At 44.3% G+C, this 17,180-nt stretch overlaps 1 gene segment (V, D, J or C); it reads left to right on the top strand.

Annotated features, from left to right (window-relative positions):
• The first annotated feature begins 343 nt into the window (after positions 1-343).
• LOC122941004 lies at positions 344-923 on the top strand. The segment is given in 2 exon segments: positions 344-485; positions 616-923. Coding segments are annotated over 2 exon segments (357 nt in total).
• The last annotated feature ends 16,257 nt before the right edge of the window (positions 924-17,180 follow it).

The following is a 17,180-nucleotide window of genomic DNA, read 5'->3' as shown; positions in this document are numbered from 1 at the left end:
AAATATGGGGTAAGTCAGTCTAATAGTAACTGATTCTGGAATATCATGTTATTAGTAACTACATATATGAAAATTAAAATTAGGGTCTAAGTGTGACAGTTATCCTTTAATAGAGGAAATTGCTATTTATCATATGTGATGGAGATCTATATTCTTCATATCCACTTATGTTCCTTCTAGTATCTAACTGGTCACTGCCTCTATGTGAGGTCTTCATTCTCAGCTCTCAGATGTTTCCTTCTAAACCCTTCTCATTTCTCCATTATATAACTCATGTCACACATGGTAAGCACAGAATTTACATGTCCCCTCAGTATTTCCCTCCATGGTCTCTGGGGTCTCCTGTCACCTCCCCTGTCTCTCTCTCTCTCTATATATTTCATTCTACACATTGTCTCATCTTATACTTTGTATCTGACCCTCCAGGAACATCAAGATGGTTTCTGGCAGTTATCTCCTGGCCGTCATCTTCATTTCTATTCAGGGTGAGAGATTCAGATCCTTCCATGATTGTGTGTAGAGAAATCTATCCAGTGGGATCCATCATCAGATCAGGATTTCTAGGAATAGATCCAGACATGTATCACTAATGAGTCTGTCTCTTCTAATCCTCAGGATCCTGTGGAGAGATTGTGATGACCCAGACTCCAGATTATACCTCTGTGTCCCCAGGAGACACAGTCACCATGTCATGTAAAGCCAGTGAAGATATAGGCTACGTCTTACACTGGTACCAACAGAAACCGGGGAAATCTCCAAAGCTTCTCATCAAAGCAGCAGATGAGCGATTCACAGGAGTCCCAGACCGGTTCACTGGATCTGGATCTGGATCTAATTACAAACTAACAATCAGAGGAGTGACAGAAGACGATGAAGCAGATTATTTCTGTCAGCAGGGTTATAGCGATCCTCTCACACAGTGATACAGAGCCGTACAAAAACCTCCTTCCTCCTCCCCCATTATATCTCTATAATAAAGGTTCTTACACAGAAGAAGAAGAAGAAAACTATCAGAGCGATCAGTGGTTTATAATTTCTCTTATGTAAATTGCCATTTCATTTCGCTACAGGTGAAGGACTTGTCTCATGAAAGTCACGTCTGGTGAGACATTTCCACCTCAGTGTCCACAGCCGGGAAATATAGTATTACATGGAGACCGTTGTAATGTCCCCCAGAGGGGCTGCTCATAGATGCAAAGAGAGTATATAAACAAGCTGCATGTATAATAGGATTATCCAGCTCACCTCCTTGGCAATTGTTCTCCCGTGTGCCCAGAAACCTGTCCTTGTGTCCCAGTATAGCAGAAATAAGTGAAAGAAATGGTTCGGCACTAAAGTTGTAGCCCAATAAAAACCTCTTCTTTATTGCAACTTATGTACATCAGCAGACACAACCACGAAGCATGCAGTAATTATTGCCGCGTTTCGGACAATCTGTCCTTAGTCGTAACAATGTTCCATGTTAGTTTGAGATATTTAAAGACCAAGATCCCATCCCCCACAAATCGCAGGAGTAGGTATCTCACCAGGATTGGTCATTCTAACATGGAACCACCTTTAGCCCAATATATCTTTATCAAACTTCACCTGTGCAACAATGTTCACTGATGCTTTAATTCAGGTTAACCCCGTCCTCCCCACCCGAATCAAATGAATGACTCAAATACTTTTGGGTATAGGGACCTTGGGAAAAAACAAATAAAAATCGCACAATGTGCACAGTGACAGATACAAAATATGTAAAACAATGTAGCAAGCCACTTTATGAACCTTCTAAACCAAATTGTCACAGATGAGCTGGTATATCACATACATTAATTCCTTTCTCTGGTTCAGACCTGTAGAAACCCTGGCATTTAGTCTGAAGATCCAGAAAGCTTCTCTCAAAAGCAGTTTCTTTCTATAGTGACCACCCTGTGGGGGCGCTATAACTTTTTCAATTGCAAAAGCAAGAAAGGTGTTCGTTCTCCGATTGAGGGTGTGGATAAAATGTTTGGCTGCATTTGAGATATTTAGAGCTGCGGGATTTGTTATATTGTTCAATTGTTCAAGAATCCTATTTTTGAACTTGCGTATTGTGCTGCCCACATACATAAGATCACATACACTACTCCCATCGGATCACATACACTACTCCCATCGGGTCACATACACTACTCCTATCGGATCACATACACCACTCCCGTGCTATTTTAATTTACATAGCTCTTGATAGAGAAAGTCAATGAATGATCAGCATTCTGGAAATATTTCGTTACAGTTACATAATTGCACATTTTACATGGGTAATTGCCACACTTTGTGAATCCCCCGTAACTTAACCGTGTACTGCCTGGATTTTTTGTTTTATTCTGTGCAAATAGTGATGGCGAGAGAGAGCTGGACAATATAGAAGCCTTTCTTGGAACTATACGGCACCCATGTTTAAGTGCATCGTACAGTATTAATCGTCGTATAAAATTGGTAGGCAGGTCTTCACTAGATCTCGTATTTTATCAAATTGCCTGCTATATGTCAAAACTAGAGTTGGAAAATTGTCCTGCTCACTCTCACCACCAGTACCTTGCTCGTGACTAGGAGATGTCTCTTTGGCCACATTGTGTTGGTTCACCTTACTTTTTCTTTTATTTTTCTCTTCCTTTGTATTTCTACCTTTATTTTTATTTTAGTTTTTATTTTTGTAGTCACCAAATAGTATCTCATATCTGGAACGGTTGGACACTATATTCCTCCCTCTCTGTAGCATCCATTCAGGATAATTCCTTTTCCTTAATCTATTGTCAATTTTAGAACATGTTTCCACAGCACATGTAAAATGGAGATTGTAAGGATTGTCATTCAGATAAGTCTGAAGATCTGGTATGGCAGACACATCGCCGCCCCAAATGAGGAGCAAATCGTCGATGTACCTGCCATACCAGACCACTCCAGACAAAAAGGGGTTATTTACATTGTAGATATATCTTTATTCCCAAAAAGCCATTGTCAAATTTGCCAGTGAGGGCGAAAATTTCGCCCCCATTGACACACCCCGTGTCTGTAAATAAAAAACTCCATCAAACATAAAATAATTGTTCATAAGTAGAAAAAAAGTAATTTCACATATATAATCTATGAAGTCCATTGAGTGGGTAGTATATTTATGGAGGTGGAATTCCAAGGCTAACAAAGCAATCCTGTGGGGGATGGATGGATATAGGGACACGACATCTGCAGTAACCCATCTGTATTCCGATTTCCAGACCAGGTTAAACATTGCTCGTAACACATCCATCGTGTCCCTAAGATATCATGACACCCTCTTTACCATGGGCTGCAAAATACTGTCCAACCAATTTCCAAGGCGTTCAGTCAGGGAACCTATCCCAGAACCTATAGGACACAAGGGAGGAGGGTGGGTCTGTTTGTGCACTTTAGGTAATGCGCGCATTATTGGACAGGTGAAGTTTGATAATGATATATTTGTCACGGCGGACGTACACCCAGTATCAAAGACAACACACCAACCAGGCTCTGGACGAGAGACAGGGGAAGGGTCACCTCCTAGCTTATCCCTGACCTCTTTCCCTGAACTGCTCAGCCCACAGTAGACCTTGAAGGTAGGTGTACTAGTGTCCTCCAGCCTCGGCTAACAAAAACCCTGAACTCCCTAAGATGGTGAAGTGGGGAGATAGGAGCAGTCTTCTCGCACAGAACCTGGATGGACAAGAAGACACAAACAACCGAACAAGCAATGACACTTATCTCTGAGAGCAGGAACAGACAGCCAACCTTCTCTCTAAACTTCCCAGACAGAATGAACAGTATAATCCGCTCAGGGCACTGGGCAGTGTGCTATTTAACCTAAAGACCCCACCCAGTGCACTTGAGAGAGGCGGATCCAGCACGGCTCCAAAGCAATCACTAAACTCGTGCTGCTATCCTGGCTGACCTCCGCACATGGTCAAAGTGGGGCATGACAGTACCCCCCTTTCTACGGGTGACCTCCGGACACCCCGGACCAACCTTATCCGGATGGGACCTATGAAAGGCCCTCACCAGTCGGCTGGCGTTGACATCAGACGCCGGAACCCACATCCTCTCTTCAGGACCGTATCCCCTCCAGTGCACCAGGTACTGGAGGGAGCCCCGAAGAACTCTCGAGTCGAGAATCCTGGAGATCTCGAACTCCAAGTTTCCCTCGACTAGAACAGGAGGAGGAGGCAATGGCGATGGTACCACCGGTTTAACATATTTTTTAGCAAAGACCTGTGGAAGACATCATGGATCCTCCAAGTCTGCGGAAGATCCAGCCGAAACGCCACTGGATTGATCACCGCAGAAATCTTATACGGACCAATAAATCTTGGACCCAGTTTCCAAGATGGCACTCTCAATTTGATATTCTTAGTGGACAACCACACCAGATCACCCACACACAGGTCCGGACCAGTCACACGTCTTGTCAGCCATTCGTTTATACCTCTCACCCATCTTCTCCAAATTCCCTTGAATCCTCCAACAGATGGAGGATAAGGCAGAAGAGAATCTCTCCTCCTCTGGCATCCCAGAGGAACCAGTCCCAGAAAATGTTCCAAACTGAGGATGGAAACCGTATGCGCCAAAAAATGGCGACTTACCCGTGGACTCCTGCCTACGGTTATTCAATGCAAATTCTGCTAAGGACAGGAATGAGGACCAGTCCTCCTGATTCTCAGCCACAAAGCACCTCAAGTAGGTCTCCAGGTTTTGATTGATACGCTCCGTCTGACCATTCGACTGTGGATGAAAAGCCGACGAGAAAGAAAGTTGAATGCCAAGCCGAGAGCAGAACGCCCTCCAAAACCTGGAGACAAACTGCGTGCCCCTATCAGAGACCACATCTGAAGGAACACTGTGCAATTTCACAATATTATCCACAAAGATCTGCGCAAGAGTCTTAGCGTTAGGCAGACCCGTTAGTGGTATAAAGTGAGCCATTTTACTGAAACGGTCGACTACCACCAAAATCACTGTTTTCCCGGAGGAACTCGGCAGGTCCGTAATAAAGTCCATGGACAAATGCGTCCAAGGACGAGATGGAATAGACAAAGGAAGAAGTGAACTAGGCGGTCGAGTTTGAGCAACCTTTGACCGAGCGCAGGTTTCACAGGCTGTCACGTAATTCTCAATACTCTTACGTAACCCTGGCCACCAGAACCTCCGGGACACCAGATCACAGGTGGACTTACCACCAGGATATCCAGCAAGAACAGTATCGTGATGTTCCTTGAACACCTTGTATCGTAGGCCCTCAGGAACAAACAACCTCCCTGGAGGACACGAACCAGGAGCCCCCTCCTGAGCTCCCAATACCTCCATCTCCAATTCAGGGTACAGAGCGGAGACCACCACCCCATCTGCCAAAATCAGCGCCGGATCTTCTGAATCACCTCCCCCATGGAAGCTGCGAGACAAGGCATCTGCCTTGACGTTCTTGACCCCTGGGTGAAAGGTAGCCACGAAATTGAACCTGGTAAAAAACAATGACCATCTGGCCTGTCTAGGGTTCAGACGCTTGGCAGATTGCAGGTAGGCCAAATTCTTATGGTCTGTATACACCGTAACGGGGTGGGACGCCCCCTCTAACCAGTGACGCCATTCCTCAAAGGCCAACTTGATAGCCAACAATTCCCTATCTCCAACATCATAATTCCTCTCAGCGACCGAGAGCTTCCTGTAGAAGAAGGCACACGGGACCCACTTGCCAGGAGAAGAACCCTGCGAAAGCACCGCCCCAACCCCCACCTCTGATGCATCAACCTCCACCATGAATGGCTGAGATACATCCGGCTGCACCAGAATGGGAGCAGACGCAAAATGCTCCTTAATGGCCGAAAAGGCCTGCAATGCCTCATCCGACCAGACAGAGACATCAGCGCCCTTTTTGGTCATATCAGTAAGGGGTTTGACTAGGGTGGAATAATTCAAAATAAATTTTCTATAATAATTCGTAAACCCCAAGAACCGCTTTAAAGCTTTCTGATTCTCCGGTCGGTCCCACTCCAGAACTGCCCGGACCTTTTCGGGGTCCATACGAAAACCGGAATCAGAAAGCATGTATCCCAAGAACGGAAGCTCTTGCACCGCAAACAAACATTTCTCTAGTTTAGCATATAACTTATTCTCTCAAAGGATCGTCAAAACCTGTCTCACATGATCCTGATGGGTCTTCAGATCAGGAGAATAAATTAAGATGTCATCTAGGTAAACTACTACGAACCTCCCCACCAAGTGATGAAAAATATCATTGACGAATCGCTGAAATACCGCTGGCGCATTCGTCAACCCAAAAGGCATTACCAGGTTCTCAAAATGACCCTCGTGCGTATTGAAGGCCGTCTTCCACTCATCCCCCTCCTTGATCCTGATCAGATTGTATGCTCCCCTCAAATCCAACTTGGAGAACACCTTGGCTCCAACAATCTGATCAAAAAGATCAGAGATCAAAGGCAGGGGATATGGATCCCAGACTGTAATACGGTTCAACTCCCGGAAGTCCAAACACGGTCTTAGAGATCCATCTTTCTTCTTCACGAAGAACAAACCTACTGCCACTGGAGACTTAGATGGTCTGATATGACCCTTTGCCAAACTCTCGGCGACATACTTTCGCATGGCCTCTCTCTCGGGTTGAGAGAGGTTGTAAAGCCGAGACTTAGGCAACTTAGCCCCCAGAATAAGATTCACTGGACAATCATAGTCTCGATGAGGGGGCAATTCCTGAGCCCCACCCTCTGAAAAGACATCCGAAAAATCCGAGAGATACTGAGGCAAGGCCGTAATGGACACTTCAGCGATAGATGTGACAAGACAATTATCCGAACAAAACTTGCTCCAACCAATGATTTGTCTTGCTTGCCAGTCTATAATTGGGTTATGTCTAGACAACCATGGCAACCCCAACACTATTGGCGCTGACAAATCCTTCATGACAAAACAAGAAATAATCTCATCATGTGAATCACCCACCCTTAAATGAATACCATGAACAATGTGAGTAAGGCTCCTTTGAGAAAGAGGGGAAGAATCAATTGCAAAAACAGGAATCTCATTCTCTAACGTGCAAGTACTTAGTCCCAGGCCCTGAAGAAAAAGAAAGTCAATTAAATTCACCCCAGCACCACAATCAAGGAAAACATCAACAAACACATTTGTAGACTCTAGCGCCACCATAGCTGAAAGGAGAAAACGGGAACTGCAGGGAGCTTGCATACTCGTCTGCTCCACCACACCATTCATACAACCAAGTGTGAGGGGAGTTTTTTTTTCTTTTTTCTTTTTCTCTTCTACCTGTGGTTTAACATAAGGACAAGAAAAAATAAAATGACCCTTCTTCCCACAATAGAAACATAGATTGTGTACTTTTCGAAAGTCTCTACAGAAATCTGACCTAACTGCATGGGTTCCTCCCCTACCCCAGAGTAACAAGCAATATCACCCTGGGCAGCTGGTGAAACAAAACCACACGCGGGAGGAATCCCCTGCACCGAGGTTCCCTTACACCGCTCTCTGATACGTCTATCCAAGCGTATAGCCAAAGACATTGCATTCTCCAAAGTATCTGGGTATTCATGAAACGCCAGGGCATCTTTCAACCTTTCAGATAAGCCCTGACAAAACTGACTACGTAACGCGGGGTCGTTCCACCTCGACTCAGTAGCCCACCTCCTAAACTCTGTGCAGTAAACCTCAGCAGTATGTTTACCCTGTAGTAAGTTACGTAATTTTGATTCTGCCATCGAAACTCGATCTGGGTCATCGTAAATCAATCCCAGGGCTTTAAAAAATTCCTCCACCGACCGGAGGGCCAGAGAACCGGGCAGCAGAGAAAAAGCCCAGGATTGCACGTCCCCTTTAAGCAAAGACATGATGATACCCACCCTCTGATCTTCATTACCTGAAGAAAATGGGCACAATCTAAAGTACAACTTACATGATTCTTTGAAGCGAAAAAAATCATCAGTACCCCCTGCAAATTTCTCAGGAAGAGCGACTTTAGGCTCCCCAACAATTTGACCTGTACCTGTTGCCAGCACCTTCTGACACTGTGTGACCGAACTACGCAGATCTGCAACCTCTAGGGATAAACCCTGCATGCGGTCAACCAGTGCATCAATTGACGCCATCACAAAAGCGCTGAGCAATGGCCAGCACAGTCTGGCGGATTATAATGTCACGGCGGACGTACACCCAGTATCAAAGACAACACACCAACCAGGCTCTGGACGAGAGACAGGGGAAGGGTCACCTCCTAGCTTATCCCTGACCTCTTTCCCTGCACTGCTCAGCCCACAGTAGACCTTGAAGGTAGGTGTACTAGTGTCCTCCAGCCTCGGCTAACAAAAACCCTGAACTCCCTAAGATGGTGAAGTGGGGAGATAGGAGCAGTCTGCTCGCACAGAACCTGGATGGACAAGAAGACACAAACAACCGAACAAGCAATGACACTTATCTCTGAGAGCAGGAACAGACAGCCAACCTTCTCTCCAAACTTCCCAGACAGAATGAACAGTATAATCCGCTCAGGGCACTGGGCAGTGTGCTATTTAACCTAAAGACCCCACCCAGTGCACCTGAGAGAGGCGGATCCAGCACAGCTCTAAAGCAATCACTAAACTCGTGCTGCTATCCTGGCTGACCTCCGCACATGGTCAGAGTGGGGCATGACAATATTGGGCTACAGGTGGTTTAATGTTAGAATGACCAATACTGGTGAGATACCTCCTCCTGCGATTTGTGGGGGATGGGATCTTGGTCTTAAAATATCTGAAACTAACATGGAACATTTTTACGACTAAGGACAGATTGTCCAAAATGCATCAATGATTACCGCATGCTTCGTGGTTGTGTCTGCTGATGTACATACGTTGCAATAAAGAAGAGGTTTTTATTGGACTACAACTTTGCTGCCGAAACCATTTCTTTCACTTATTTATGCAAACAAGCTCTCTGATGCTTCCAGATGCAAGATAGCCATCCTATAAAGGTCTTAAGACATGAATTGGATAATAATTAAGTCAGCACCTCATCTGCAGACAGCTATTTAAGGGTGATTTCTCCCTCATCGGTGCAGAGCAGAGAGTACTGGCTCAATTGGCTGAGAGGCCTTGGTCAGGATTCAGGAAATATGATATCTCCTTATGGAGATCACATAAACAGTGTAAGGAGGCTTATAGGCTGACAACGCTTCTCTGGAATTCTGGGAAGATGGTATGCAAATGAGTTCTTAGCAAGCTCTCTCTTTCTCTGCCATTAGATGTTAGGTGGCTATCCTGTAAGTCAATGTTCGACCTTTTAAACAGTCCTTGAGATATGACTTTAATAATAATGAAGTCAGCATCTCATCCTCATTGATGGAACCTGAGTGGGGACCCCTCTATAACATCCATATGTCTAATAGGTCTTCATGAAACAATGCTTCACTTCTGTCTGACAAAACTCAGTGCTAAAGTCCTCAGGCAGTAGAAGCTCCTGACATTAGATGACATGAAGGTGATGGCGCGAAATGGATGTATGATGTGCGCTTTTACTTGTCATCTGTTTATAGAGATATTAGAGCAGAATTTACACATTTATTAATCAGATGCACCAAACAGAATGACAATTTTTCTGACATCTACGGCATTTCTTGGTTTAAAACTAGGATGTGGATGTGGCCAGCTTCTGTCTACGTCCATGATTCTGGTGCATATGAGTGCTTCAGATTAGAACAAGTTAGAGTTGGTCTAAACTTTTTGGTGGACAGAATTTTGGAGCATTGTCACTTTCACAGCATGTGGACACATTTTTGGTATAAGATAAACCAACTAATAGGTGGTATAAACTAGACAGTCTGAAGAATTATCATCCAGCATCGGCCACTGTAATAAATTTTGGCCAATTTCAGACTGTCTACATTTACACCATCTGCATAATATTCAGGATTAGTAAATGTCGGCCAATATGTTTTGTATGTATTGTCATATACTGAATATGTAACTGCTGGATTTTTACATTTATCCTATTAGGCATTTTTACTGACTGTGGGAAATAAAAATGAATCTTCAACATTTCCTTTTACCAGCCATTATAATCTTCAGTTGGTTTTTCTTCATCTCCAGATCTTCAGCAGCACTATATGTTTTATGGTTTCTTGGTCTTCAGTGGCTTTCTGCTGAGATCTGGTGTTTCCACAGCAGATGGAGCTCATAGACTGTAAGAGCTGATGCTGTCTTGTCTCATCATATAACCTGTATGTGACAGGAGGGAATGGCTTCTCTGTTCTGGATTTCTGGTTGTTGTCTCCAGGATGAAACATCCAGAAGATTAGGGAAGAAGATAAGAAGTAGGTAAGTGACACATTAGGAATTAACATAAAACAGAACAGCTTGGGTCCTGACTAGTGTTGGGCACGAATATTCGAATCGCGAATTTTAATTGCGAATATCGCCACTTCGAGAATTTGCGAAGGTTTAGAATATAGGGCTATATGGTATATTCGTATTTGCAAATATTCTAGATTTTCTTTCATCTGAACCCATGATCCCTCCCTGCTTCTTGCTTGTGGGCCAATGAGAAGGCTGCAATGTCTCTGTCAGAGATTAGCAACACCCCTAGCAACCAATAGGAAAGCTGCCTGCCCCTTACTATATAAGAACCTCCCCAGCAGCCATTTTCTGCAGTTTATTGCAGTTCTGAGAGAGAGCAGTGACATTGCTGTGCTCTGTGCTTTCCTGTGTCATTACATTAGATAGTTAGTTATTTAGCTTATATATACAGGTCCTTCTAAAAAAAATTGCATATTGTGATAAAGTTCATTATTTTCTGTAATGTACTGATAAACATTAGACTTTCATATATTTTAGATTCATTACACACAACTGAAGTAGTTCAAGCCTTTTATTGTTTTAATATTGATGATTTTGGCATACAGCTCATGAAAACCCCAAATTCCTATCTAAAAAAATTAGCATATCATGAAAAGGTTCTCTAAACGAGCTATTAACCTAATCATCTGAATCAACTAATTAACCCTAAACACCTGCAAAAGATTCCTGAGGCTTTTAAAAACTCCCAGCCTGGTTCAGGGGCGTCGCTAGGTTAAAACATTCGGGGCCTGGGCCCCGGATGTTTTGTCCCATGCCCCGAATGTCCTGCCTGCCTGCTAGATGCAACTGTATTGCCGTACACAGAACGGCAAATACAATTGAATCTTATACTGGGAACAGGAGAAGGACCTTTGGTGACATCACAGGTCATGTGATCAGCAAAACAGGCTGTGATAGGATGACCTGGATGATGTCACCATCCAGGTCATCCTATCACAGCCTGTTTTGCTGATCACATGGCCTGTGATGTCACCAAAGGTCTTTCGCCTCTTCCCAGTTCAGGATTGGACCGGAGTCAAGAGGAGAAGGAGCCTAATAGTGATGTCTGTACAGGCGAGGTAAGTGAAGGGAGAGGTAGAAAAAAACTGGGAGTTGTAGTTATTTAACTGGGATGTATTTTAGGGCTGAAGGGAGGGATGTTATTGACATGGAACTGTGTGCTTGAGGTGGCTGGGGGAGGGAGGGATGTTATTTACATGGGACTGTATGTTGAAAGTGGATGGTGGGGGGGAATGATGTTTATGTACATGGGACTTAATGTTTAGGGTCCGTTCACACTTGCGTTTGGTGATCCGCTTGTGAGATCCGTTTCAGGTCTCTCACAAGCAGCCCCAAATGCATCAGTTTAACCCCAATGCATTCTGAATGAATGCGGATCCATTCAGAATGCATTCGTTCGGCTCTGTGCGGTCCCCCGTTCCATTTTGGAGGCGGACCTCAAAATGCTGCAAGCAGCGTTTTTTGTGTCCGCATGGCCTTGCGGAGCCAAACGCATCCGTCCTGACAATGTAAGTCAATGGGGACGGATCCCTTTGCATTGACACAAAATGGTGCAATTGTAAACGGATCCGTCCCCCATTGACTTTCAATGTAAGTCAGGACGGATCCGTATTGGGACTTAGAAATTAAAATCTAATACAAACAAATTGGTCCTGAACAGATGCATTCGTTTGTATTATATCGGTGCAGATCCGTCCTGTACAAGTACATGAACGCAAGTGTGAAAGTAGCCTTAGGGGGTGATGTTTACATGGGATTGTGCGTTGGAGGCGGCTGGGGAGGAGGTGATGTTATATACATGGGACTGTATGGTGGAGGGAGGATTATAACTGCAGGGGGCACTGCAAATCCAGGGGACATTATAGGCGTTCTTATTACTACTGGGGGCTCTATAGGAGGGTCTTGTAGATCTGCCTTATTTCTACTAAGCGCACTATGGGGGCCTTATTACTACTGTTGGGTCTGTAGGGAGCTTTATTGCCACTGGGGGAACAATAGGGGGCCTTATTTCTACTAGGGACTCTGTGAGGGTATTATTAATATGGGAGGGCATTGTTGAGGAGCATTATCACGGTTGGGGCAGTGTTACTAATAAGGGCATTCTAGAAGGGAATTACTATTGGTGGGACTATGAGGAGCACTATTACTATGGGGGGCAGTAATGTTTCTTTAGGATAGTATTTGGGGGTATGAGGGGGGGGGGGGTTGAGGTTTTGGCATAGAAAGCAGCAGGATAACACTGTGGGGACTCCAGTTGGGGGATAATGATAGAAAGTGAGGAAGCTAAGATGTCTGTGTGTCACACTCTGCAGAGACGAGGCGGCTGAGAGAAGTTGTCCAGACCGAGAAGACGATGACAGAGAGGAGACGTCACCTGGAGGCCCTGGATGTGACAGGTAAGTGCCGCTGTATAGCAAGTACAGCATAGTGCGGGGGGGGGGGGCATATTTATTGGGGCTTGTGCCCCGGATCTTTTGAGACCCTAGCAACGCCCCTGGCCTGGTTCATTACTCAAAACCGCAATCATGGGTAAGACTGCCGACCTGACTGCTGTCCAGAAGGCCATCATTGACACCCTCAAGCAAGAGGGTAAGACACAGAAAGAAATTTCTGAACGAATAGGCTGTTCCCAGAGTGCTGTATCAAGGCACCTCAGTGGGAAGTCTGTGGGAAGGAAAAAGTGTGGCAGAAAACGCTGCACAACGAGAAGAGGTGACAGGACCCTGAGGAAGATTGTGGAGAAGGACCAATTCCAGACCTTGGGGGACCTGCGGAAGCAGTGGACTGAGTCTGAAGTAGAAACATCCAGAGCCACCGTGTACAGGCGTGTGCAGGAAATGGGCTACAGGTGCCGCATTCCCCAGGTCAAGCCACTTTTGAACCAGAAACAGCGGCAGAAGCGCCTGACCTGGGCTACAGAGAAGCAGCACTGGACTGTTGCTCAGTGGTCCAAAGTGCTTTTTTCATGTCATTTTGCATGTCATTCGGAAATCAAGGTGCCAGAGTCTGGAGGAAGACTGGGGAGAGGGAAATGCCAAAATGCCTGAAGTCCAGTGTCAAGTCCCCACAGTCAGTGATGGTCTGGGGTGCCATGTCAGCTGCTGGTGTTGGTCCACTGTGTTTTATCAAGGGCAGGGTCAATGCAGCTAGCTATCAGGAGATTTTGGAGCGCTTCATGCTTCCATCTGCTGAAAAGCTTTATGGAGATGAAGATGTCATTTTTCAGCACGACCTGGCACCTGCTCACAGTGCCAAAACCACTGGTAAATGGTTTACTGACCATGGTATTACTGGGCTCAATTGGCCTGCCAACTCTCCTGACCTGAACCCCATAGAGAATCTGTGGGATAGTGGGAAGAGAAAGTTGAGAGACGCAAGACCCAACACTCTGGATGAGCTTAAGGCCGCTATCGAAGCATCCTGGGCCTCCATAACACCTCAGCAGTGCCACAGGCTGATTGCCTCCATGCCACGCCGCATTGAAGCAGTCATTTCTGCAAAAGGATTCCCGACCAAGTATTGAGGGCAGAACTGAACATAATTATTTGAAGGTTGACTGTTTTTGTATTAAAAACACTTTTCTTTTATTGGTCGGATGAAATATGCTAATTTTTTGAGATAGGAAATTTGGGTTTTCATGAGCTGTATGCCAAAATCATCAATATTAAAACAATAAAAGGCTTGAACTACTTCAGTTGGTGTGTAATGAATCTAAAATATATGAAAGTCTAATGTTTATCAGTACATTACAGAAAATAATGAACTTTATCACAATATGCTAATTTTTTTAGAAGGACCTGTATAATACAGATAGTTAGTGGGAGATAGTCAGTGTAGGTTATATCCTGATATAGTGGAGCTGACAGGTCCCAGTGCAGGGTGTCAGGTAGTGTGATAGGTTCTGCTGTCCCTACATACAGGCTACAGACATGGGGGGGAATTTATCATTATCAGTTTTGCTTCAGTCTGTGTTGGAGAACTTTGTGCCACATTTATCAAATGTCACCTGTTTGATAAATTTGGCTTGTCCTTAAACCTAACACTTCTATCTAGAGAAGCTCCTCCACTTTCCCTCCTCCACCCTCCTCCTGCAGTGAGATTGCGACTTATTTGCGACTTTTTAAAAGAGTCTCAATGATAAATCTGGAGTGAAACTTCTTAACATAGGTAACTGCAGCCACTTTCCCTCCCATATTGCAAAACTGGAGTGATTGGCGTACACATGCAAAAAGTCACAAATTTTTGCGCAATCGCATACATTTTGAGCGAGTGCAAACAAGTCGCAAAAAACATATTTTCCGACTTTTTGATGCCAGAATTCTGGAGTAAAGGTGTGATAAATCAGGGCCATAGTGCTGTGATGTCACAACAATACTCAGTGCTTTAATCAGTGATATGTAGTCAGACCTGATAAAATGGGAAGTTGCACGTATTGCGCAAAATATGCACATCATAAATTGACGATTTGCGCAATAGCGAATATATTGGAGCACTCTACCTGCATATAAAGCTATTGTAACGTTCTGCCGTGCCGACCATTTTCTCCAGTCTCGGGATACTTCAAGGAGCTTGGAAAATGTAGCAAAAGAGACCCACGCCTGTATTGCGCGCGCAATACGTGCATATTACATTTCGAATTTCACAATCAAGAAAATAATGGCGAATCCGCCAGAATATTTCCAAAATATTGCAAATTTGAATATTGCCCCTGCCGCTCATCACTCGTCCTCACCACAGGGGGACATATACAATATATACAGACGTGGACAAAATTGTTGGTACCCTTTGGTCAATGAAAGAAAAAGTCACAATGGTCACAGAAATAACTTTAATCTGACAAAAGTAATAATAAATTAAAATTCTATAAATGTTAACCAATGAAAGTCAGACATTGTTTTTCAACCATGCTTCAACAGAATTATGTAAAAAAATAAACTCATGAAACAGGCATGGACAAAAATGATGGTACCCCTAGAAAACACAGAACATAATGTGACCAAAGGGACATGTTAATTCAAGGTGTGTCCACTAATTAGCATCACAGGTGTCTACAACCTTGTAATCAGCCATTGGGCCTATATATATGGCTCCAGGTAATCACTGTGTTGTTTGGTGATATGGTGTGTACCACACTCGACATGGACCAGAGGAAGCAAAGGAAAGAGCTGTCTCAAGAGATCAGAAAGAAAATTATAGACAAGCATGTTAAAGGTAAAGGCTATAAGACCATCTCCAAGCAACTAGATGTTCCTGTGAGTACAGTTGCACATATTATTCATAAGTTTAAGATCCATGGGACTGTAGCCAACCTCCCTGGACGTGGCCGCAGGAGGAAAATTGATGACAAATCTAAGAGACGGATAATCCGAATGGTAACAAAAGAGCCTAGAAAGACTTCTAAAGAGATTCAAGGTGAACTTCATGCTCAAGGAACATCAGTGTCAGATCGCACCATCCGTCGTTGTTTGAGCCAAAGTGGACTACATGGGAGACGACCAAGGAGGACACCATTGTTGAAAACGAATCATAAAAAAGCAAGACTGGAATATGCCAAACTACATGTTGACAAGCCACAAAGCTTCTGGGAGAATGTCCTGTGGACAGATGAGACAAAAATCGAAGTTTTTGCCAAGGCACATCAGCTGTATGTTCACAGACGAAAAAATGAAGCATATCAAGAAAAGAACACTGTCCCTACTGTGAAACATGGAGGAGGCTCTGTTATGTTCTGGGGCTGCTTTGCTGCGTCTGGCACAGGGTGTCTTGAATCTGTGCAGGGTACAATGAAATCTCAAGACTATCAAGGAATTCTAGAGAGAAATGTACTAGCCAGTGTCAGAAAGCTTGGTCTCAGTCGCAGGTCATGGGTCTTGCAACAGGACAATGACCCAAAACACACCGCTAAAAACACCCAAGAATGGCTAAGAGGAAAAAATTGGACTATTCTAAAGTGGCCTTCTATGAGCCCTGACCTCAATCCTATTGAGCATCTTTGGAAGGAGCTGAAACATGCAGTCTGGAAAAGGCACCCTTCAAACCGGACACAACTGGAGCAGTTTGCTCATGAGGAGTGGGCCAAAATACCTGCTGAGAGGTGCAGATGTCTCATTGACAGTTACAGGAAGCGTTTGATTGCAGTGATTGCCTCAAAAGGTTGCGCAACAAAATATTAAGTTAGGGGTACCATCATTTTTGTCCATGCCTGTTTCATGAGTTTATTTTTTTACATAATTCTGTTGAAGCATGGTTGAAAAACAATGTCTGACTTTCATTGGTTAACATTTATAGAATTTTAATTTATTATTACTTTTGTCAGATTAAAGTTATTTCTGTGACCATTGTGACTTTTTCTTTCATTGACCAAAGGGTACCAACAATTTTGTCCACGTCTGTATGGTTGGTTTGGTAAAGATGGGGGGGGGGGGTTGCTATAGATTGTTAGATGCACTTTCAGTAGTGCAATCCTTTCACTAAGGGTCCATTCACACATCCGTATGTGTTTTGCATAATCCACGGATCCGCAAAACACGTATACCTGCAATGTGCGATCCGCATTTTGCTGACCGCACATCGCCAGCACTTATAGAAAATGCCTATGACAAGTTTTTCCCTTTTCTGTGGGTTTTAAGGTTACAATGTGTTATCAAGAGGAAATAGAAGATGTCTCCTGTTCTCCATCTCTTGTCTCACGGGGCATCTCCTCCAGTGAGGACAGCTGTTCTATAGAGGACACTGTCCAGGTGACATCTCTATAGTCTGTGTCCATCAGTCCAGGGAGATGGTTTACAGGGA

The sequence above is a fragment of the Bufo gargarizans genome, chromosome 1, assembly GCF_014858855.1.
Source record: "Bufo gargarizans isolate SCDJY-AF-19 chromosome 1, ASM1485885v1, whole genome shotgun sequence".
NCBI lineage: Eukaryota > Metazoa > Chordata > Amphibia > Anura > Bufonidae > Bufo > Bufo gargarizans.
The sequence above is the reverse complement of the archived record's forward strand: the minus strand, read 5'-3'. Positions and strand labels throughout refer to the sequence as shown.